The sequence below is a fragment of the Phoxinus phoxinus genome (genome assembly GCF_949152265.1).
Source record: "Phoxinus phoxinus genome assembly, chromosome: 3".
In the NCBI taxonomy this organism is placed as follows: domain Eukaryota; kingdom Metazoa; phylum Chordata; class Actinopteri; order Cypriniformes; family Leuciscidae; genus Phoxinus; species Phoxinus phoxinus.
Genome location: NC_136878.1, coordinates 4,043,259 through 4,068,592, shown reverse-complemented (window position 1 = coordinate 4,068,592; position 25,334 = coordinate 4,043,259). Strand labels below are relative to the sequence as shown.

General features: G+C 39.9%; 1 protein-coding gene across 2 annotated transcripts in view; it reads left to right on the top strand.

Annotated features, from left to right (window-relative positions):
- The window catches only part of LOC306996103 (cytosolic phospholipase A2 gamma-like), a 29,890-nt gene extending 4,782 nt beyond the window's left edge, over positions 1-25,108 (top strand). Inside the window, exons 2-15 of one of the 2 annotated variants that reach the window (XM_079608232.1) lie at positions 2,652-2,677; positions 2,930-3,038; positions 4,923-5,065; positions 5,217-5,418; positions 5,851-5,953; positions 6,032-6,172; positions 10,737-10,802; positions 12,324-12,368; positions 12,458-12,583; positions 19,146-19,289; positions 21,398-21,475; positions 21,565-21,719; positions 23,046-23,211; positions 23,294-25,108. In XM_079608232.1, the coding sequence (XP_079464358.1) occupies positions 2,652-2,677; positions 2,930-3,038; positions 4,923-5,065; positions 5,217-5,418; positions 5,851-5,953; positions 6,032-6,172; positions 10,737-10,802; positions 12,324-12,368; positions 12,458-12,583; positions 19,146-19,289; positions 21,398-21,475; positions 21,565-21,719; positions 23,046-23,211; positions 23,294-23,451 (1,662 nt within the window). In that variant the 3' untranslated portion in view covers positions 23,452-25,108. The remainder of the gene's footprint in view (positions 1-2,651; positions 2,678-2,929; positions 3,039-4,922; positions 5,066-5,216; positions 5,419-5,850; positions 5,954-6,031; positions 6,173-10,736; positions 10,803-12,323; positions 12,369-12,457; positions 12,584-19,145; positions 19,290-21,397; positions 21,476-21,564; positions 21,720-23,045; positions 23,212-23,293) is intronic. The other variant, XM_079608233.1, reaches the window with a different exon arrangement.
- The last annotated feature ends 226 nt before the right edge of the window (positions 25,109-25,334 follow it).

Genomic DNA, 25,334 nt, shown 5'->3' with positions numbered 1-25,334 from the left:
GGGTCCCATATTTGTTACCCTACGGGTATCCCATATCTGTATATTCTCCACGGCTGCTCCTAAACAGAAGCCTGTGTCTTTCCCTTGGGCTAAGTCACCCATTACTCATATGCTGTACAACCCTCGGGTTAGTCCATATGTTATAACAACTATCCGGAAGGTTAGTTGACCAAGGTTCCACCTGACCAAGTGTCCATGAGCAAGACTACTAACCCCAGCTGCTCCCGACAAGCTGGATGGCGCCTTGCATGGCTGACACCGCCGTCGGTGTATGAATGGGTGAATGTGAGGCAACATGTAAAGCGCTTTGGGGGCCATTGGGTCTGGGAAAACGTTATATAAATGCAGTCCATTTACCATATTTCTCCACTTAACTCCTCGAGAATGTGGCTTCCGCAGCGTTCTCCTCCTTCAGTTCGGGCACGCTTTCCCAGTGTTATCCAATAATCTCACTGTATGGGTTATCACGGAACAACAGTGACAGGTTCACTCTGTGTAAGCCTCCTCCTATCATCCTTCCAGGCAAGAAGGTGTAGAGGCTTGCACAGGGCGCTGGATGGGGTGCAGCAGCTGTGGCGCTTTGGTAGGGATTCCTATTTGTTGGTCACGACATACGTCGAAGTGACCGACTGATAGGGAACGTCTTGGTTACGTATGTAACCCTCGTTCCCTGAAGGAGGGAATGGAGACCTATGTCCCGTCGCCACATCTGCTGCCGCCCGCCGGGGCGGCCAGATTATCAGGCTTCGCTCCTCAGCAAAAAACTACAGTGCAATCACCAGCTGCTCGTTATATACCCGCGCTGCGAGGCTGCGCAGCTGATGCAAATGATTGCATGCCAATGTGTATTGGCTTGTTAAGTTTCTCTCAAAGTAGATTGGCCTCTCTAGCGAGATTCCTATTTGTCGGTCACAAAATACGTCCCCGTTCCCTCCTTCAGGGAACGAAATACGTCTCCGTTCCCTCCTTCATACGTAACCGAGACGTTTCCCATACTCCAGGATTCTCCTTCCGTCCAGACATATAAAACGCTTAAAGTAGCTTAATGGAATAATACAGTTTTTGGGATGAGGTTCACGTGTTGGAAGGAAGAAGACAGGGCCGGCGTGACTGGGACTCGTACGTTTTATTGGAAAACTCAAAACAACTAGAACAAACAAAAGGCGCATACACAGCGAATTCACCGTAGCCTCGCCAAAGCGCAAAACAGGCTCTCATAAAATACTCTTTCCACAGCTTGTCATCAACTCTTTCCACCAGAAAGGCTCAGCCCCTTTTCACTATGTCGTCAGCCACTCGATCGGTTTATGACATCAAAGTACCGCGAGAACGATTCAAAAGCATAATGAGCATTTGATGTCATAAACCGTTTGGTCTGTGTAGCGCCGGTTCAAGTCGAACAAGCCTAATCACTAGCAAGTTTCCATCCACTTGTCAATCGAATTATCTGAAGTTCGGTAAAAAAAATTAACGCGAATAAAGCTGGTGAAAGTGTGTTTCCATCCAACGTCACATGCTGTTTTGCGATCAAATTAGTATATCGAATTGATTTGAGACATTTTAAGGTGTTTCCATTCATTTTCGCACTGAATCGCACAACATTCAAGCGAACATTTGCGAACAAAGTTTTGCTAAACAAAATGCTATTCATTATTTATTCGGCAAATAACGTTTCCATCAGCGTTTATCACATAAGCCGTATATCGATCAAGATCAAATCCGATGAGACCGAACGCATTTCATTTGAGTCGATATTCATGAAATTCAATTGAATTTTACTGTTTCCATAAGGCATTTTTCATTCGATATCACTTAATTAAGATAAAAACGTGTGGATGGAAACATAGCTACTCTCACTCCACAGCGGCTTTATCCGGTCTCTCCACGCCAATTACTGCAACAAGACACAGGTGTTAAAAGACTACTTACATTTTCTTGTCTCCTTTCTCTCTCTCCCGTTACAGACCTCGCCCCTTAAACCATGCCCCCTCGCCACAGTGATATAAAATGACCAAAGCCATACCTTAGTGATGTAGGCAATACTAAACAGGCTATACCAGATGGACGAAAAGTTTCACGCTATGCGTTACCCTAAGAAATCCATTATAAAGAAATACTACTATAGTATAGGATAGATTGGTGATGCATACAGTACTATATTCAGGTAAGCAGATGCCCTCAGAATATGAACGTAACACACCAAGACGACTTCAAAGAATTAGTAGCGACCGACAAAAAACAACAGTGTCGCCTCGCGTCGGCTTGAACACAGCACAGACTACAGCCGACTGCAAATTAGCATGCGAGTTCTGTGCCTGCGTGTAAGAAAGCAAAACACAAAATAAACAAAGTAAAGATGAGTTTGACTGATAACATTTTGTTTAAGGTTTCTAAAGATATCGCAACATATCTTTACCGTGTATTCTTTTGGCCATGATAACCGGGGTCGAAGTGTGAAAAATCTGATATTGTGAAAGCCCTAGTTTGTATTTACTTTTACTTTACATATAACATGTACTAATTTGCTGTTTGAAAAAAAAAAAAACATATCATATTAACATACACTGTACACATAAATTTTTGTGGGATTCAGGACCCCTGGTTGTTTTCAAAAGATTTTCTAAAGTAATATCAACTTTACTGTTTTATAGATGAGTTCATCCAAACTCCAGGAAAGGTATGTAATCCGGCTCAGATTCCTACAATGATGAAGCAGTGCACTTTATTACATATACTACTACATTACTTACACAATTAAAGTGTATAACAAAATGGATCATTCTGAGAATAACTGTTTAAAATGAACATTAGGCCCATGGCAAATTGTATTCAAATCAAGAATATTTATGTGTTACAAATACAAATATATTAAATAGCAGTGTGTGATGATGATGTTCATGGTCAGTCTGTCTGTCTGTCGCTGCAACAGTGAGGTGAGAATCAAACACTCTCTGAATAAGAATGAGGAGAAGTTTAGAGTCGACAGGAGAAATACTGTTCAGCAAAGCCTGCAGAAACTTGGCATTCGCTGCAGTGTGGTACAACATCTTATACTTTATATGTCTGACTCCGGGGTCACGTTAGACTTTCGCACTGTCTGTTACTTATTTTAATGGACATGATCGTCAACATTTTCATATTTTAATGATAAAAAGACAATTAATAGCTCTTTTTTCTATTTTCGTTCACATTTTCATTTTTATTCACAAGCTTACAGACATGCATATGGGCTATGCATTTATTTATATTATGAAAATAATGTTAAACTAGAGAAACTTGTCGTGGATTGTGAGTGAACCCGATCATCCCTCTTTACTACATTACAGAACTAAGGCCCTTACACGAGAACGCTCGCGAGTGAAAACGTAAAAATATTTTATCGGATGTGCCTTTCGTTTACACGGCAACGGCGTTTTTGGGGCTTACAAACTCAAAAAAGTGAAACCACCCTCCAGAGTGGAATCTTAAAAACGCTCCACCATCGCGTTCCCGTCTAAAGGGTAAAAACGGTAAAAACGCAAAAGTCTGCTAGACAGTGAAGGCATCGCGTACGTGTTTACGTCACAGGCATGCACCAGTACAGGAAAATAAAAAAAAACATTATCAAACTAAAATATAGCATTAATTTCATTGACAAAAAATAAAAAATAAAAAATAAAAATCTGTCATTATTGAGTGACACGCGAAGAGCACAGAGGGTTAAAGCAGCAGCTTTACCGTATTAAACATGAAGAACTGTGTCAGCGGCTCTTTCACTTTCAGTGCTTCACATTGCCACCTAGCCGCCTGGAGTGCACACTACATCGAATTTCACACACTTTTGCGTCACCATATGCACGCAGATTTCCCGCCAATAACGCTCGTCTAAACGCAGAATAAAAAGTGATAACGCAACGCCACTTTTGCGTTTTCTGTTCAGATTGTTTCCGTGTAAACATAGCCTAAATAAACATGAATGAACATCAGAAAATATGTTTAGAGATACAGTAGCCTTCAACTTACCAAAATCTGTATCATGTCTCATGCAATCTCTCAATCAGTGTTGCAAACAATGTCACGTAACATTATACCTCAGAAAAGCCCGTTGTAAACTTAAACTTGATAATCAGCAAGAAAAAATAACTCTAGAGAGGAGCGTTTTGGAAAATATATGCACAGTGTTACGTAATCTTTTTTTCTGTTCTTTAATATTTAATGCATATTTGAATGAATCCATCAAGTTTTAATGACGGTCACCATTTAAAACAAAACAAACTGGAATTATAATTATAAAATGGTCTTAAACTGGGTGCTCATCTGTGTGTACTCTGTACTGTAGCCTAATCAAACACATCGGCTTGGACAGTCTTTCTGGTTAAATCCGAAGTCGCCCCCTAAACCCTTAATCACTATTCATTAGTCCACTAATACAGTTCACCTAAAGGAGTAAATCAAAACAAGTGAGCGAATTCGGACAGTCGTTGAGTGTTCATCAGTTGTACACTTGTTATTGCAGAGCATTGTGGGATTGAATGAGTGCACTCAATAATGTCCACTATGGTTTCGGACACCCCTAAAAATGGCTGTCCCCTTAAATAAATCCCTTTTTGAAGGTATAGTGGGCGATTTCTCGTGTCAGTTTTCATTTTAATCTGGAGACTGAACTTGCGCTCTGCTGCCGCACTGGAACACACTCGCCACCAACTGGACAGGGGATGGGTGGGAATTACAGTTACATGTTACAATAGGCATATATAGATCACCCTCAGTGTAATCTGTAAAAATTATGGATGTCGTTTAGATTTTTCCATCACAGCTAAAAAAAAAAATTTGGTTAATGCGACCTCCGAGTCTGACTATATCTTCTTGAAATAACCTACACAATGCTTTTGTAGCTGCTAAATATATCAAATGTTTGCAAAATTGAACCATGTGTGTTTCAGGATAAAGTGCCAAACATTGCATTAGTGGGTTCTGGAGGAGGAGAAAGAGCCATGGTGGGTTTGCTGGGATCCTTAGTTCATTTCCAGAAAACCATTCTTTTGGACTGTGTCCTTTATCTGAGCGGAGTCTCTGGATCTACCTGGTACAAACCCTGAGAAAGAACACACACACACACACACACACACACACACACACACACAGAGAGAGAGAGAGAGAGAGAGAGAGAGAGAGAGAGAGAGAGAGAGAGAAGGGTTGAATGTCATAAATGACAGCAGTATGTTGTTCCTCTGAAGGTGTATGGCCTCCTTATATCAGGAACCAGACTGGTCCACCAAACTAGAGTCTGTGAAAGACAAGATCATCCAGAGACTCGGCGGTCCTGCAGTCAGCTGGGGAGATTCATTTGCCAAACTGAAGAAATATTACTATGAGAAAGACATCTTCAGCTTGACTGACTTCTGGGCAGCGATGATCGTCACAACATATGTGAAAGAGGTCTGTAACTATTCATAACACAGCCTTCATGACTTACGTGATTTATGAGGTCGTCACATTCAGGTTTAACAAGTTCTGTGTTAAATAATTTTAATAGATTGTAATATAAAATATTTAATCAATAGTATCAATATTGCAACATTGAGTACTAAACATCTACCTGCCATCCTCTGGTAAAGGAAACATACTTGCAAAAAATGTAAATATGGGATTCATAATCTAATTTTAACCTGGAAATAAACAAAGTTTTGTGATTTCAAATAAATATGTAAAATAATAAAGTAATAAACACATTTCAGATTGTGCACTAGTTCTAGGTCGCGTTTCTTTTATAAAGATAATTTGAGCAAGTTTTATCACTTTAACTTGCTTGTGATTGAAGAAATTTTTCTAACTGTCCCTGATCTCCACTACAATAACATATCTCTATAGATCGATGAACACACACTTACAGAATATTTGGATCAGCACAGTAAAGACCCGCTTCCCATTTACACAGTGATCGACAAGCAATGCAAACAGAAAAAGGAAGGAGGTCTGTGTGTTTGTTTGAAAGAAAGAGACAGTTAATGTGCTTGTGTCGGCTGTTATATAGATGTGTTTCTGTCTGCAGACCCCTGGTTCGAGATCACTCCACATGAAGCAGGTTTTTCCCTCACCGGAGCGTTTGTGGAAGCCTCCAAATTTGGCAGTCAGTTTGAAAAAGGCTCTATGATCAAGAAGCAGCCTGAAATTGACATGCTGTACCTGCAAGGTAACAAACTAATAGATCGATAGTTTCTGTGATGTATTGATCCGGTGATCGGCATACTTGCCAACCTTGAGACCTCAGAATTAGGGAGATATTCGGCGGCGGCGTGGGGGGGGGGGGGGGGGGGGTTTGGGCAGGCAATGTTAGTTTAGTTGTAGATTACATTCTCATATCCATTTTTTTTTTTTTTCTAATGTCACAAGGAATAATCTGTTTTACTGCTTTGCACGATTCTTTTGTAGTGTGGTTTTGGTGTAGCCTACTAAAGTGTACTAAAATAAACATTCACGAGTGTACCTGACTTCTTCTCACCGCTGATTCCTGATGGTTTAGAGGACAATTACACCGAGTCGCACCCTGTCTTTTCAAAGAATAGTACACCGGCGAGCGCGAAGTATAAATGCCTCGTGGGGAGGCGCGCGCGCAGTCAGCAGAGGCGCGCGCAGCGGAGGCTCGCAAACCCATAGACTGCTTCGTTCTTTTTCCGTTCTGATTGCCGCGCTTGACTTCTAGGTGTGTAACCTTTATTATTGTTCGGTCTGAAACGGCGCCCAGTGACGGATGGTGTAGCAATATTGTTGTACAGGTGGAAATCGGGAGAAATTCGGGAGAAATTCGGGAGAAAGGTCGGTCCGGGAGATTTTCGGGAGGGGCTTTGAAATTCGGGAGTCTCCCGGAAAAATTGGGAGGGTTGGCATGTATGGTGATCGGGTCTGTAGTAGTTACTCATTTCCATGTCAAAACTGAAATGTAAACAGTAACATTGACTAGAAATATATAAAAAATCATTTAGACCTCAATTTCAACAACACATTGAGTATTTGAAGAGGAATTTAGCATGTCCAATATATTAAGGGTAAACAATTAAAAACATTTGATAATTTAGTAATTGCTCCATATTGGCCCACTAATAGGGAAAACTTGTACCCTATCTCAGGTACATGCACTGGGTGGCTACTGGGCCCAAGCCACTGCCCCTTTGCACTCATGGGCTGAGGTGTGCCTCTAGCAGACAGAGTAGAGTATATGAGCGGGGTGGATTTAGGTAACATCGCTTGAATTGATGCATAGGATTAGTGCTTCAGCACTGACTACATGGCCGAGTCCTGAGATGGGCATGGTGCTGCGGCAAACTCTGTGTGACCATCACACCAATCTGTCGCCGCACATTCAGCCCTTGGTCAGACCTTTCCTTTCTACGGGCTGGAGTGCCCTTTGAACAAATGTCCAGTCACGTTATTACAATGGATGCCTCCAGAACGGCCTGGGGCGCTGTGTGCAACGGGCATGCAGCTTCAGGCTCCTGGATGGGACCTCGACTGTAGTGACATACAAATTGCCTGGAGTTGCTAGCAGTGTTGCTCGCCCTGCGCCGGTTTCAACCATTGCTTCAGGGCAAGCACGCGTTGGTCCGTACGGACAACTCTGCGACAGTTGCGTACATGAAACGCCAAGGCAGGGTCACGCTTTAGAAGAATGGAGAATCCATCCCCAGGTGGTCCAGGGGATCTGGAGTCGATTTGGGGCTGCACAGGTAGACCTGTTTGTCTTCCAAAAGTTCTCCTACTGCCTGCTTTTTAATTCCCTGAACGAGGCATGGAGACATGGAGGACTTGAGTGGCGGTGGTAGACACTATCACTTAAGCCAGAGCTCCCTCTACTAGGCGAGCTTATACTTTGAATTGGAGTCTGTTTACTGAGTGGTGTTCTTCCCGTCGAGAAGACCCCCAGAAATGCCAGATCAGCTCAGTGCTTTCCTTCTTGCGAGAGAGGTGGGAGCGCAGGCTGTCCCCTCCACCTTGAAAGTGTACAGTATGTTGCCGCCATCGCAGCACATCAAGATGTAGTTGATGGTAGGTTGCTGGGAATGCACTATCTGGTCATTAGGTTTCTGAGAGGCGCCAGTATGTTAAATCCTCCCAAGCCGTGCCTCATCCTCTCCTACGAGCTCTCTGTGGTCTTTTCTTGTCTGCAGAGAGCTCCATTTGAGCCGCTGGTGTAAGTAGAGCTTAAGATCATGTCTCTAAAGACAGTACTTCTGACTGTGCTCACTTCCACCAAGAGGGTACCTGAGGGGGACCTGCGGGCATTTTTGGTGAGCGAATTGTATACAATGAGTTAGATCTTCTAGCCATCTGACCCACTGATCAAGAAACGCATGTGCAAAACTGTTTCAACAGCCTTTGGAGATGCTACATCTTTTCTGTCCTCTGCTGTCCTTTTCAATGCATAAGAGGCACAGCTAGATGACGAAGCGTCTCTGAATAAATGATCCATCATCCTAAATTCTTCTATAGGTGCATTTAAACTGCACTCTGGCCACCAAAGAAAACTAAGCAGATCTGCATACTCCTCAGGAACCCTCACCTGATAGAACATCGACTCCACATCTGCCATCATGACTATTGGTATGTCTGGTAAGACATGCCTACATCTGGTAAGGACACCAATAAGTGTGTTTGTGAGGTTTGGACCTTGTAGCAATTGACTGTTCAGAGACATGCCTTGAAGCGAAGCAGTACGATCAAAAACCACTCGAATTTGGGTTTTCTTTGGGTGGTACACCTCATGATATGTACCACACTTCCAAGTCTGTGAGTATGAACCTGTTTACTAACTTTTGTTCTCCTGTCTTTTCTTTACAAAAACTGTTCAGTAGAGTCTGAGTTGGCTTCCCTTTCAGGTTCAGTTTCCTTTGCAGTTCCTACTTCGAAAGCATACATTTCTACATATCTGTCACTCTTGTTTGACTTGACTTTTGGCACTATTGACAGCACACAGTTATCTTTATTGGTGTTTAAGGGAGACTTGGGCACATGAGATCTTCTTGTCTGATTTAAACATATTTTGTTCCTTTTTGGTTATCCTTGATGTGTAGAATGTCTGGGTGTTTTGGGGAACATTCTTTACATTCAATTCTCTTTTTGCAAGTCTTACTAAGATGGCCTCGAGTTAAGCATCCAAAGCATAAACCTTTAGACTTCAGAAATTCCAAACGTACCATATGTGGCTGACCTTTTTTATTTCACTGCATGACTCGAGAGCATGATTCTTTGTGCAAAACATACATGGTTACTCAAAGGCATTGAGTATCTTTGGTGGACTGACCTGTTTCCTTGACACATGTTGAGGTTTTCTTTCCTCAATGCAAATTTTGGTTGCAAAGAGGCTCCTTGTTATTCCTTTTTTTGTAGGATACTTCTCTTTCTGATTCACCTTTGCTGTTACAACATTGCGATGGTCCAGTAAGTTACCAAAGAGAGGGTCCATGGCCCCTTTAGCTTGACGAACAATAAGGTCAACCTATTGAGTAAATCTTGCTCTTACTGCTTAGGTTGACCTTATTGATCGTCAAGCTAAAGGGGCCATGGACCCTCTCTTTGGATGCTTGTCGCTCTTTGATGTTCTTAAGCTTCTGATCTCCACCTTTCTTTTATCTTGTATGTTAGCTTTGAAAGTATAACTCTCATATTAGTAGGATTGTCCATTTCCTCCATGAATTCTCCATATTCCATTGTATTCCGACAACCAATCAGGAACAGAGCATATGCACTCAAGACTTTTCCATCATCAGACTTGATATGAGGCAACTTTAAAGCTTCATCAATATAAGCACTTGCTATTATTAGCTCGTCTCCATAATGCCTTTAGAGCAATTGTTTTGCTTCCTTGAAACCTTTGCTTGATGGCATATATACACAGCTTCTTACCATCTCTTGTGACTCTCCAGCAGTGCATTGTTCTAGATAATATAACTTGTCTTTTACATTGTCTGTTTTATGTTCTGTGGTATGCTCAAAGGACCTGATGAAGGATTTGAACGTCAGTGGACAATAAACCAATAAACACTTGGATGTCTTTACTTGGAAGCTGAATTTGTGTTTGCTGTTTCACAAGCTATTCTGTCAAGTAATTTTGCTTCTGCATAATTTTAATAATGCTGTCATCTACTTGACAATTATTACTGTGGTCTGTGGCCCTTGATGTGTCTAATTGTAGCGCTGCAAGAAACACTGGATTTGAGATGGCCTTCATTTTACTTTTCCACACGGATGAATGACCTGGTGAATCAGGTGCCGTCCTCTGAGCGTACTTGCTCTTTCAGTACCTTTAATTTAGCATTGCTTTCTGCAAGCGCTGTTTCTATTTCTATTTTCTCCATTTTGGCTATGAGCTGCATCTTTTCAATTTCAAGCTGTTGTTTTTTCTTTAGGGATGCTGCCCTTACTAGCAGGGCTGCACGTTTTGATTCTCCGTGTGCATATGCAGATGATACGGAGAAGGAAACAGATCGACTTTCAATATCTGTCTGGATCAAACTTCTTAGATTTTTATGGCTAACATAAAATCAATTTACAGATCAGTAATATCCAATAACAAAATCAATTGATCATTAAACCTCAAAATTTGATTAAATGTCACAGATAAAAAGTCAAGCAAAATAACTCAATAAACGTGTTGAAATGTGATATCCACCTTACCCTATTTATCTGAAACCTGTATAAGATATTAGGTTTTTGTCCCATTTATCTTAAACTTTCTGTTTGGTATTGTGTGTTTTCTGCAGCTCTGTGTGGCAGCGCTTTAGCTGATGGAGGCGAGATTCTGAAATTCCTCTGGCAAAAGATAAAAGGTACAGTTGCATTTGTTCTCAAGATTTACGCTTCTTCCTAAAACTTACAGTCAATTGACCATTCGCAGGGAGCTTGATTGACAGGTGATTTGACCAATCATACTTCGCCATCCGCCATTTTGTCCGACAAAGCAGTCAGGAGAGTTAGTAGATTAACATGGGAGGATTTGAACTTGAAAAACGGAGTGTATTGACGTCTTTCCGCGGTTAAAACAACATTCCTTCTTATGTTCATTCATGTTTATTTGATGATATAAATTAACTAGAAGGAAGAGATGATCGGTTCACAAGCAGCTTTAAAGGCATACTATGTAGAATGTGGAATACTTGCACTGTCGTAAATACCAATAATAAAGTAGCCTACCGCGTTTGCTGGCTTATAATGTTTTTACATGATTGCAAATAAATCACAAGTAAATAGCCTATAGTCTACTGGCCTACTGTATAATTTAATTTGTGTTTTTTTTATTGTAATGTAAACATTACAAAATGCCAGATGACATCAATAAAGTTAAATGTACGTCGCATTATTTCATAACATTGGCCATTATGGTGTCATTAGACATCGTTATTGCAATGTATCATAATAGTTTGCAAATTGTGCTCGTTTACATGCATATTTATGTCCTGATAATTATGTGAGATTTTGACAATGTTTCTCATGATAATCATAGGAATCAACGTCAACAGCGTCGTCTGATATAATGGATGAATGAACAGCATCGTAAAAAACTTACATATAACAAGCAAGCGCAACAACATACAACATAGAATGCAAACAAGTTTACAAATAAGAGATTTTATTTACTAGTCCATCAACAAGATCGCCAGGTCAGCCTCACTGTTGCATCCAGTGCTGCTTTTTAGCTCGCGCCAACGAGAGAAAGCCTGACCGAGTAACTCTTGTCCGGTTCCTCACGCGGTCAGATTCTCTTCTCCTTTTCTCTTCCGACCGCGTTTTCTTTTCTTTTTCCATCGTCGAGTATCACGCATAGGTATCACGTCTGAAATGCACGAAAGTGTCTTCGTGCTTCATATGTTGTTGATGTGTGTGACGGCGTTGCCGTAAAGCAAGTTGTGATTCTCGCGAGATTTATCAGGGGCGCTACTCCCCCCTCCAAGCTTTACTACCAGGATGATTCGCCCTATTATGAATTCTACATAGTGTGCCTTTAACTGATGCTCTACAGAGATCTGTCAGACACATTAAAGAGCCACAAAACGGTATTAATTGTTTAAATTTATTTTGAAAAATTACCAAATTTGAGACTTTGTATAATATGTTTAATATCAAAAGTAACCGAAAAGTAAGCTGGTCTGTCCTGTCTGTCAGTGTGTTGTCAGTCTCCTCTCTGCTCCGCGATGTATTTTTCACTGCGTGAGAACATGGTGTGGCGTGAGAGCGGCGTAGCTTGTCGGACATAGCGACAGTAACTAAGGGGGGCGGGTCTTTGCGAACGGTCAATTTATCAAGGTGTAAGGTGGAATTCATTGTCATATGAACTGTTTTTTTTTTTTCAGATTTATTTGAAAGCAAAAAAAATATACTTGAGGAAATGGGGAAAGGTAAATAATGTATTATTGATTTTAGTTTTTAATAAGTTACATGTAGTACAATATTTGAAAAAAAAAAATGTGTTCAATGTTTTCTTCAGAAGATCCAGACCCATCTATAGACAAGGGTTTCCAGGTGATCTTGGACCTTGTGGACATGAATCTCTGTGTGTTGGATGGCAAAGATCCTTCTGCTCATGATGAATCCATCAGAACAACACTGACCGGTAAACCTTTTAGTGAAGATTTGTTTTTGTTTTTTTGAAGAGACACAAACAAACAAACAAACAGATGTATTGAACATTTCCACAAAAAAAAATGTTTATATTGATGTCAAATAAAATCAGATTGTGCCTGTTCAGACATAATGTTCAGTTGTAATACTGTCCTATCACATCTAATATCCACACTGCATGTTTTCTTGAGTTTGTGTCCTCTTGTTTTGTCGCCTGAATGACTGACACAAAGTGCACAACAGTACAACCCATTGACTGGACAGTATGTCCCTCACAGCCTTGCGTTCACGTCAAATTTAATATGCCATCTACTGTCCATATTCAATTCAATTCAATTCAAGTTTATTTGTATAGCGCTTTTCACAATACACATTGTTTCAAAGCAGCTTTACAGAAAATGCATTTCAAAAATATACATACAAAAATACAGTTAGTTAATCATGAAATTTAGGGCATAACATATCGCCGGCGTTGGGTCGTCTCTTCACAGGCGTCGAGTCGTCTCATCACAGGCGTTGGGGCATCTGAAGTCTCCATGAGAGGCTGGATACTAACTGGAGCTGACAAACTCTATTTGAGTTATCTCGGGACAGGCGTCCCGAGATAACAACAAAAAAAGGCAGATGGGAAATAATTAGCGTAGCTGCTGTTCTTAATACGAATGCATTTGATCTGATTTAACTGTAGTATAAAAGGTATGAGATGCATCATGTGAAAGCTTGGCTAAAGAGATGCGTCTTTAATCTAGTTTTAAACTGGGCGAGCGAGTCTGAGCCTCGGACAGTATCAGGAAGGCTATTCCAGAGTTTAGGAGCTAGATGTGAAAACGCCCTCCCTCCTTTAGTGGACTTAGATATCCTAGGTACGACCAGAAGCCTCGAATTTAGCGATCTTAAAGAGCGCGATGGAATATATGGCGATAGAAGATCTCTTAAATATACAGGAGCTAAACCATTTAGGGCTTTATAGGTCAGTAACAATACTTTGTAATTGATACGGAACTTAATAGGTAACCAGTGTAGAGATGATAAAATTGGTGTTATATGATCATATTTTCTTGACCTAGTAAGAACTCTAGCAGCTGCATTTTGGACTAACTGTAGCTTGTTTACTGAGGATGCAGGACAACCAGCTAATAGAGCATTACAGTAATCTAGTCTCGAGGTCATGAATGCATGAACTAACTTTTCTGCATCAGAAACTGATAGCATATTACGTAGCTTAGCAATGTTTCTAAGGTGGAAAAAGGCTGTTCTTGTGACATTTGAAATATGATTTTCAAAAGACAAGTTGCGGTCTAGTATAACACCCAGGTCTTTTACTGTAGAGGATAAAGTAACAGGACGTCCATCTAGATTAAGGTTGTATTGTAAGAGGTTTTGTGGGCAGTTTTTTGGACCAATCAGTAATACCTCCGTTTTATCTGAATTTAATAGAAGAAAATTACACGTCATCCAATATTTTATATCTTTAACACACTCTGTCATTTTAGATAATTTAGTGTTATCATCTGGTCTAGATGAAATATATAGTTGAGTGTCATCAGCATAACAGTGGAATTTTATTCCATGTTTTCTTATAATATTACCAAGTGGCAGCATATAAATTGAGAATAGCAGGGGGCCTAATACAGATCCCTGTGGCACTCCATAATTTACTGATGTTATCTTTGATTTTTCCCCATTTAAATGGACAAAATGGTAACGGTCTGATAGGTACGATCTAAACCAGCTTAATGCCTGTCCCTGAACACCAGTGTAATTTTGAAGTCGATCTAAGAGTATTTTATGATCTATAGTGTCAAACGCAGCACTAAGATCGAGTAAAACTAGTATTGAGATACAGCCTTGGTCAGAAGCTAAAAGTAAATCATTTGTAATTTTAACCAGCGCAGTTTCTGTGCTATGATGTGGCCTGAATCCTGACTGAAACTTTTCATAGATATCGTTTTCTTGCAAGAAAGAGCACAATTGAGCGGACACAACTTTTTCTAGTATTTTAGACATAAATGGAAGATTTGAAATGGGTCTGTAATTTGCTAGGTTATTTGGATCTAATTGTGGTTTCTTAATAAGAGGTTTTATAACTGCCAGCTTGAATGTTTTTGGAACATGTCCTAAAGATAGAGACGAGTTAATAATATTGAGAAGAGGCTCTTCCACTACAGGTAACACTTCTTTCAGTAGTTTAGTGGGTATTGGATCTAATAAACATGTTGTTGGTTTAGATGCAGTGATAAGTTTATTTAGCTCTTCCTGTCCTATAGTTGTAAAGCGCTGTAGTTGTTCTTGAGGGGCGATAATTGAGGCTGAATCATAAGACGCTGTCAAAGATTGTACATTTACAATTGTGTTTCTGATGCTTTCTATTTTCTCAGTGAAGAAATTCATGAAATCATTACTATTAAAATGTAACGGAATATTTTGTTCAGGTGATGTCTGTTTATTTGTTAATCTAGCCACGGTGTTAAATAAAAACCTTGGATTGTTTTGGTTATTTTCTATTAGTTTGCGTAGATGCTCAGACCTGGCTGCTTTTAGAGCCTTTTTATAACGTGACATACTGTCTTTCCACGCGATTCTAAAGACCTCTAAATTAGTTTGTTTCCATTTGCGCTCTAAGTTACGAGTTTCTCTCTTGATAACATGCGTAGCACTGTTGTACCATGGTGCTTTAGTTTTCTCTCTAACCTTTTTTAATCTAATTGGTGCAACAGTTTCTAATGTACTAGAGAAAATGGTGCTCATACTGCTAGTCATTTCCTCTAGCTCATCTGTTTGTTTGGGTTCACTGAGGAGCGGAGATAGATCAGGTAAGCTATTCAAGAATCTATCTATAGTGGTTGGAAGGATTGTTCTGCCTGGTCGATAACGTGGCGCAACATGACACATTTCAGCCGTACGTAGTATGCAAGTTACCATGTAATGATCAGTGATATCATCACTTTGCGGTATAATATCTATATCGGTTGGATCGGTTCCATATGATATAATTAAATCTAGAGTATGATTAAGACGATGAGTGGGACCACTAACGTTTTGCTTGACCCCAAAGGAGTTTAATAAATCTGTAAACGCAGCTCCTAACGCATCATTTGTGTTATCAACGTGTATGTTGAAATCTCCAACAATTATTGCCTTATCGGCATTGACCAATAGATCTGAGAGAAAATCTGCAAACTCTTTTAGGAAATCAGCGTAAGGCCCTGGCGGTCTATATACGGTAGCCAAGGCTAGAGATAATAGGGATTTCTTTCTTACATCTAGGAGCGTAACATTTAGAACAAGTACTTCAAACGAATTAAACCTGTGACCTGTTTTCTGAGTAACATTAAGAATATCTCTATAGATTGTTGCAACACCGCCGCCACGACCAATCAGACGGGGCTCATGCTTATAACCGTATCCTGGTGGAGTGGACTCATTAAGACCGAAATAATCATTTGGTTTAAGCCAGGTTTCAGTAAGGCAGAGTACATCGAAGCTATTATCAGTGACCATTTCATTTACAATAACCGCCTTAGGTGTAAGCGATCTAATGTTTAGAAGACCTAGCTTTAGAAATTGTTTTTGTTCACTAATATTGAGATTTTCTGGTTTAATCACAATTAGATTTTTCTTAGATCCTGCAGTAGATTTATTGTTTGGCCTCACTAAACGAGGAATAGACACAGTTTCTATATAGTGTTCTACACTGGTACTTATATCAATTAATTTGGGACAGCAAAGAATGTGATTTGGACTTTGACTTACTAGTCATATGGTGTGTAACGTCTTGGAGATGTTGTCCGACAGAACAGCCGCTCCGATTCTGCTGGGGTGCAGGCCATCAGCACGGTAGAGCCTAGGTCGCTCCCAAAACAGATTCCAATTATTTACAAAGAGCAGTCTCTGTTCATTACACCATGACATCAACCATTCATTTAGTGCAAACAATCTACTGAACCTTTCTTGTCCTTGTCGGTACGTGGGAAGCGGTCCAGACACGACGATCTTTGCTTCAGGCGATGTTCTGCGTACCGTCTCGATCAGGCTCCTGTAGTCCCTCTTCAGAACCTCCGTCTGCCGCAGCCTGATGTCGTTCACCCCCGCGTGCAGCACGACAGCTCCGACGCGCTCGTCACCGTTCAGGATCTCGGGGACCTGCGCAGCGACATCGAGAACACGAGCACCAGGAAAGCAGTGAGTGCGCACCATACCTTTACCTGAGGTAGCGCGGACGTGCCGGACCATGGAACTGCCGATGATCACAGCGTCGTCGCGTTCCGTCTCGCGAAGAGGGGAGAAGCGGTTCCGGGTGGAGATCTCGAAGACCGGGAGGGGCGGAGAGGTCCTTGCTCTGGTCCTGGCTCGTGTCTTCCGCTGTGGCATCATCCAGGGTCCATGGTGCTGTGTCGGTGTCGGGGTAAACGAAACCAGGGGTGCTCGGGTCCTGTGCAGAGAAATACACGGAGTAGAGGAGGCCGGAGTCGAAAAGTTAATAACCACTGACTTGTGAGCATCGGCGCGTGATGCTTCAAGCGCTGATCGTCGGTCTCGCAGCTCGGCCTGCCTCCCCAGCAGATCACGGATCTGCTTCTCCACGGACTCCAGCTCCAACCGCACCGAATGCAGCTCAAACGTGTCCTCACCTGCACTCAGAGGTAGACACACATCCGATATATTCGCCATTATGACAGATGAACAATAAATTAGCAGTGATGCTACCAATATCACTACTAATTTAGGACTGAAATCATGGATAGAACCCGTATCCTTCCAGTGATTCGAGTGTAAATAAGACGGTTGATAGGCGAGACCACGCGTGCAAATGCTAGCGGGCTAACTTAACGTTAGAGATAGTAACGGAAGTTCGGAATATTGGATATAACCAGCGATATCAAAGCAATCCGATTGTGTTTTATAGAGAGTAACGTTAGTATCGGAGATATGTTCACATGCTCACAAACTAACAGTTAAGCAATTCGAAACACAAACTCCAAACACAACCAAAGCGGTTCGAACACAGACACAAACTTCAAACACAAACAAGCGATTCGAAGCACAAGCACAAACTTCAAACACAAACAGAGCGATTTCAGTGATTCGAGTGTAAATAAGACGGTCGATAGGCGAGGCCACGCGTGCAATGCTAGCGGGCTATCGTTAGAGATAGTAACGGAAGTTCGGAAAGTTGGATATAACTAGCGATATCAAAGCAATCCGATTGTTTTTTATAGAGAGTAGTATCGGAGATATGTTCACACGCTCACAAACTAACGTTAACAGTTAAGCGATTCGAACACAAACTCCAAACACAACCAAAGCGGTTCGACCACAGACACAAACTTCAAACACAACAAGCGATTCGAAGCACAAGCACAAACACAAACTTCAAACACAACAAGCGATTAGAAGCACAAACACAAACTCCAACACAAACAGAGCGATTTCAGTGATTCGAGTGTAAATAAGACGGTCGATAGGCGAGGCCACGCGAGCAATGCTAGCGGGCTATCGTTAGAGATAGTAACGGAAGTTCGGAAAGTTGGATATAACTAGCGATATCAAAGCAATCCGATTGTTTTTTATAGAGAGTAGTATCGGAGATATGTTCACACGCTGGAAAAATAGAAAATGCTCGTTTCTAAATTAGTGTAAAGAACAAAATCAACGATTTATGAATCAAGTCGACGGAGCTTCAAACACAAACACAGCGCTCACTCGCAAACAATGTAGAATAGCTTGAATATAGCGTGCGTCTCCCTCAGGATGTCACAGTGTCTGGTGGTTCCCTGGGTTAAACACTAGATGTCCCCAGGGAACCACCAGACACTGACACCATAGTTATCACATTATATGTGGTAAGTTGTCACATCAGGAACCTGCTGTTTATTGACAGTGATTTAAGAATACCTTTTATTTTTTTAAATTAAATACAAAAATACTATTTCAATTCAAATATAGATCGTATCTGTGTTTAAAATGTATTACATTTTCCAGCTAAATTTAAACAAACAATTATTGCAACAACAAAAATGGATATTATAACATATAATATATCAAAAATCAAACCTCTTAATTTACTTAAATGTTTAATAAATGAAAAATTCGGGTTGATTCGAACCCCTGCAGAGTGCAGACAGTTGGTCAGAACTGTGTAAAGACATCAAGTTTAGGAAATTCACTCTCCAGACTCTCTTTCAAATATTTTACTGATGATAATTCAAATGCAAAATAGGTTGATTATTATATGCACGCACACTATATTACATTAGTAAGGTCAGGATGCTGCCAACAAACATGAGATGAAGCTGATTAATCTAGAAAACAGTTCACTTTCACTGCGTCTGAGTCTGCTCAGCACCCTGTGCTACTTCCTAAAGGCACATGATCTGTGGTGACGTTAAATATTTAGATTGGTCAAACAGAAAGTAGCCTTTTGCCCAAATCCACTGTTTTGGCCAAAACATGTTTTTTTTTTGTTTTTTTGTAAGTTATGTTTGTAGTTACACAAACTGGAATTATATGTTGTCAGATAAGAAAAACTCAGTTATGTTCTTCTCTTTTTACAGACCTCGCTGGAGGCAAAGGTCAGCTGATTTTCCCGGTGGGGAAACTGGATGTCACTGATAAAGAAGCTGCAAAACTGTATATGGAGCATTACACCATGGACGTATGCAACAATTTGAGTGTTTGGTTCAAATTCTGGCCGTTCGGTAGGTTGACCTGATGTATACAATGTAGGCTACTTCACTTTTAGTTTTCAAGCCAGATTAATGAATAAAGACCAAAGCATTTTTATATTTTAAATATAGCACCTGAGCTTCAAGTTTGAACCAGTAATGTAATGCCTAATGCCCAAACTTTCTCATACTAGGACCCTAGAGACGCATCATTTATCTCGAGAACCACTAAACACATTTTTGTGAAGGAGAAAAAACTGCATTTGTTCTCTTTTAGTAAATATTTTTATTTTCCTTGTCATATATTGAGAAACGCTACTTGTCAGTTTCATTGCATTAGCGTAAGGATTGTCAGAGGTTTTCCTGGGTCAAAAATAGTCTTCGGTGGTGCCGGATGAACGCGGTCATCTACACACAGTGCAAAGAACCCTATCCATGTGAACTGCAAGCCAAGTACTGACAATAAATCAGATTAAAAATATTAATTTATCCTATTTATTCATTAAATACAAAAGAATCACTGTAAGGATAGATCATAGTAACACATTACATATATATGGTAACACTTTATTTTACAGTGTCCTTGTTATAATTGTAACATGTAGTTACCATGGTAATAACAGTAAATTATGCATAATTACATGCAACTAACCATCAACCAAATCCTATACCATAACCCTATAGTAAGTACATGATCTTGATTATTATTACTCAGTACTTAAATATATAATTACACTGTAACAATGACACCTTAAAATAAAGTATAACCATATATATTAGCTATATACATTATAAATAATATATTATTGCTTCCATTTTAATCACTGAAGCTGTCAGTTACAATGTGAGGTAAACAACGCTCCACTGGAAAACTCCCGTTATTATTATAGACAGTATATAAGACACAGCGACCCCATAGGTTTCAACGGAGAAAAGTGAAGTCAATTAGAAGCATCACTTCCTGATCGTCAGGCGAACTGCGCCGGCTCAAACTGAGCTTGACGACGTAGATGTGAGCCTGTCTGACAGCTGTCAGTCTTCTAGTAGCTGTGCCGAGAGAAATCTGAATCATTCCCTTCTGAATCTCGCAGAGACGGAGAGCGTGAGCATTAGCTGTCCATGAGCTAGCAGCGGGAGCAACTTTATCACTCTCTATGGGCTTCTCCATCGACTTTATCAGACTTTATGCCTCCAAGTCCCCCCGATTGCTTGCGAGCTTCTCCGCCGGTCTATACGGTAATTTCTCTCCTGTACGACAGAGAAATAAAACTTTAGAAATAAATAATGGACAAATGGAGTCTTTAAACACCTCATATGTAAAGTTTTTCGCTGTCAAAGTGAAGCCAAAATGAATAGGAGTCAGTGGAATGCTAACAGCTGGTGATGGCTTGATAGCCAATGGCGGCCCCGGGGAAGCTTCAGTTTCCGGCGGATGGATTCCCCCCTTGGTTATTATCAACGAAGCAGTCTTAGTAGAGCATTACAATAATCTAGCCTTGAGGTCATGAACGCATTAACTACAATGCGATAAACACTTCTGATTGGCTGTTGTGTTCACACACTCTACAGATATGCCTGTGATTTGCTACAAAGTGCAATGTTGCAAAAATACTTTGTAAATATAAACCTTTAACATTCTTTACAGAACGCTCACACACTCATTTTAAAGCATATTTTCTTTCTTGGTGTTTTGCTATGTTTATTAGTAGGACTCATCAGACTGATTTAAACCACGAGTCTGAATACAATAAAAGAACCAGCTGATGGTTAAGTTGAGTCTTTTGTTCATGAATCGGACTATAGGCCTTCAGGTCACGATGTGCATTTGTGTTGTGTTTGCAGTCCATGAGGAGTTGGATTTATAGACAAACATTTTTAGTTTCCTAGAACTTTTTTTTGTAGTTCTTTCGAAAACCAGCTATGTAGTTCTTTAAAGCTAAAACAAATAGAAAACACTGATTCAAAGAACTTATAATGAAACATCAAGAACTTTTATGAATCTCCAAAGAGCCTTATAGTCAAGCCAAGAACCCAATACTGGCAAAGACTGTCTTAAGAACCCTTTAGATAACAATCAAACCACTGAAGAAACTTTCAGTGTATTGAGTGTATTTGTCAATATGAGTGTATTTGTTGTACAGATTTTTTCTACAGCTTCTGTAGATGCATCGTTCAGTGGATCTGGGGCAGGAAATATGACTTTCTCCACAACATGACAGGTGAGAAGAGACTTGCTGATTACTGGCAATTCAATGTGAATAATAAAAAACGAATGTCTCGCCGTGATCTCTCACTCAAATACTGTCAGCTAAAGCAGTGCCCGTCGCTCTACTGGAAAGTGAGACGAGAGACTATATAGACGCTGGACTGTTGCTCAACTCACCCTACTTCTCAGTGCTGAGAAAAGAGAGAAACATTGACCTCATCATTTCCCTGGATTTCAGTGATGGTGATCCTTTCACGGTATTATATATAATTATCTCTAATATAATAATGCACACATACTCTCATATAACCTAAGTTAATGGATTAGTTCCCCTATAAATGTAAATTCAATCATCAATCACTCTCACTCATGTCGTTCCAAACACGTATGACTTACTTTCTTCACAAAATTAGTTTTTTTTCTTTAAAGGGTTAGTTCACCCAAAAATGAAAATAATGTCATTAATGACTCACCCTCATGTCGTTCTAAGCCCGTAAGACCGCCGTTCATCTTCGGGACACAGTTTAAGATATTTTAGATTTAGTCCGAGAGATTTCTGTTCCTCCATTGAAGCTGTATATACAGTATACTGTCCGTATCCATAAAGGTAATATAAACATCATCACAGTAGTCCATGTGACATCAGTGGGTTAGTTAGAAGTTTTTGAAGCATCGAAAATACGTTTTGGTCCAAAAATAACACAAAATAAGACTTTATTACGCATTGTATTCTCTCCCGGGTCTGTTGTGAATCTGCGTTCAGGACTCCGCAGTGACGCTGCTAACTGATGACGTGTTATCTGGCGTGCCCGAGCTTCGTTTACAGTCTGAAGACGCACGCTATATTCAAGCTATTCTACATTGTTTGCGTGGATATCATTTTTTTAATGGTGCGTAAATGTGCATGTCGCGGATGAGACACTTTTACAGCGTGCGTTTCCCTCAGTCTATAAATGAAGCTCGGGCGCACCAGATAACACGTCATCAGCGTCTTACGCCATCAGCGTAACTGTGAAGGATTGACAACAGACCCGGGAGAGAATACAATGCTGAATAAAGTCTTATTTTGTGTTATTTTTGGACCAAAAAGTATTTTCGATGCTTCAAAAACTTCTAACTAACCCACTGATGTCACATGGACTACTTTGATGATGTTTATATTACCTTTATGGACATGGACAGTATACTGTATATACAGCTTCAATGGAGGGACAGAAATCTCTCGGACTAAATCTAAAATATCTTAAACTGTGTTCCGAAGATGAACGGAGGTCTTACGGGCTTAGAACGACATGAGGGTGAGTCATTAATGACATTATTTTCATTTTTGGGTGAACTAACCCTTTAAAGAAAAACCTTGCTGCTTTTTTCTTCATGACACAGTGACCACCAGAGGTCACACTAACCTTAAATGTACATAAAATAAAAACCACTGACAGATACTGAAATGCTGTGTATCATTTTAAAAATTAAAAACAACAACATTTAAACATGTTTTAAATCTGTTTTTCTCGGCTTAAACATGAACCCCTGGAAGTACTTCCACTTTTAATAAAGTGATTTGCAATGCTTTTCCACTGCAGACAGTGAAGGACGCTGCCAAGATGTGCAGAGAACGAAACATCCCTTTCCCTGAGGTCAACATTCCCAGTGAGGACTTCCAGAAACCGAAGGACTTCTATGTGTTCAAAGGCAAAAACGTTCCAACCGTGATTCACATCCCTCTCTTTAATGTGGTCAACTGTGGAGGCAAGTTATGATCTTACAATATCCTGAATAATATCTGACATATCAACTGTGTTCTGATTTAAGTGTGTTACTGTTTCTTCAGATAAAATTGAGGACTGGAGGAAAAAATATTGCACGTTTCAAGGTGCTTACAGCGCTGAGATGATCACTGATCTTATGGAGGTCGCTGGAAAAAACATCACAAACAATAAAGCAAAAGTGTTGGAAGAGATTCATGAGATCATTGGGCTTCCGGAGTAACATGATCCAGGATCCAGCCGATAACAAGACTAAATTTAACACTTACTCAACACAATTAATGACAATCAAAATGCAGACTAAACTGATCTGCATATAGTTAATTTAACAATAGCCTAAATAGTGTTTAATTTGATTTTCTATCTTTAATAATCACTTAACATTTAATCAGCATTATTACCTTTTCTGCAAACTGTGATTTGTGTGCCATTATAAGATCATCGGAGGTTGGTAAAGTTTGTGCTTCATATCTATTAAAAATGTTTCTGCATGATTGACCTTCATTAAAAATAGCTGATCATCAATGATCAAATCAGCAATAACAAACTGGATTACAAGTATAATTGCAGATTAAAAAGTTGTATTACTTATATTGTGTTCTTGTCCATTATTGTTTCTGTTCCAATGAAGTTAAAAAATAAGGTTCTGTTGACAAAATGGACATCATATGATCACTTTACAATATTATCTTCATTTTCACAGTGACATATTAGTGTAAACAATACAATCTGTGGCAGTTTGGAGGCTTTATAATAAAAATATTACACTTACATTGAACTATGTTTAGGTAATGTTAGACATGTCTAAGTGACAACCTAAATGTCCAAAATCCTATAAATGGAAGCTTTAGCGTAAGTTCTGCTGGGAAGACTCAATTGTTGCGTCATTGATTATCTTCTCATCTATCCAATCACGTTTTAATACTAGAAGTATAAAAGAACCGTACTTACACTTGTCTGAGTTCGCAGATGCTGACGCTTCACTCACCTCCATCCACCCCTCCACCACCAAGATGATTCTTCCCTCCAGCAAGAGATGGGTTCCTCCGTCCATCCTTCCTATCACCATAGGATTTCCCCTTCAACCTCCCCACCACCACCAGGATGGTCCCTTCCAATACCGCATTGGGGGTCGGCTGCGCCCCCGCCATCTTCAGGCGGGAAATGCTGAATCCGTACCCTCGGATTGCGAGTTACGGACGGGGCCTACGCCAAAGAACTTATTGCATGTGGCTTGCTGGGCTGTTAATAAATGTACAATTATCGAGTATCTATTCTCCCGAGTCTTTCTGGTAGAAATGTAAGTACAAATGATAAAAGGTTATTAAGTTAAACACAGTAGCTGAAGTGTTTTATGACTGGAGCTCTGGATTGACCAATCAGCATCCAGGACCACAACTCTCTTAGTTTTGTAATAATGAGCATTTGTGCTGTTTGTTATATGTTACAAAATGACCAGGAAGGAGGAACAACCTTGTTCTGCTGCAAATTAATATTTGACCTATTTAGATTATTAACTCATCTCCATTGTGTAGATTGGTGAATAACTCAATACACCACATTGTCTCCAAAGTGGGAGAAAAAAATCTAGCACTTATTTTTTAAATCATGTTTTAGTAATAATGTGTGTTAGCATACACTGTTAAACCTTACAACACTGTTGCTAGTTACTGTAAAAACCTGCCAACAGTAAGCTATGGCTGTTTACAGTTATCTACTGTAATTTGTGGTTGGAGTTACGGTAAAACAAATAGTAAATTCTACAATATCAAGCTGTAATTACCATGTACAGTAAAAAGTTACTGTAACTACCATATTACTGCTATTAAATTTATATTTTTGATTTGAAAAGGTCATTTATTTAAATAAATTCATATTTTAAAATATATTTTATAATTTTGGCACAATCTTTTCATATCCAAACTGTGTATATTTTCCTATGTATAGTAAAATAGTTATTCTATTCATATTTAATAAATTAAAAACAAATTGTTAGTCCTACATGATCCAATCACAAGTGGACGATGCTAAATACAGGTGTAAATGGGGTTTTAAAAAGTTTTGAGCTTGTCCACTTTTGACCTAGTTGTAAACACATTCGACCAG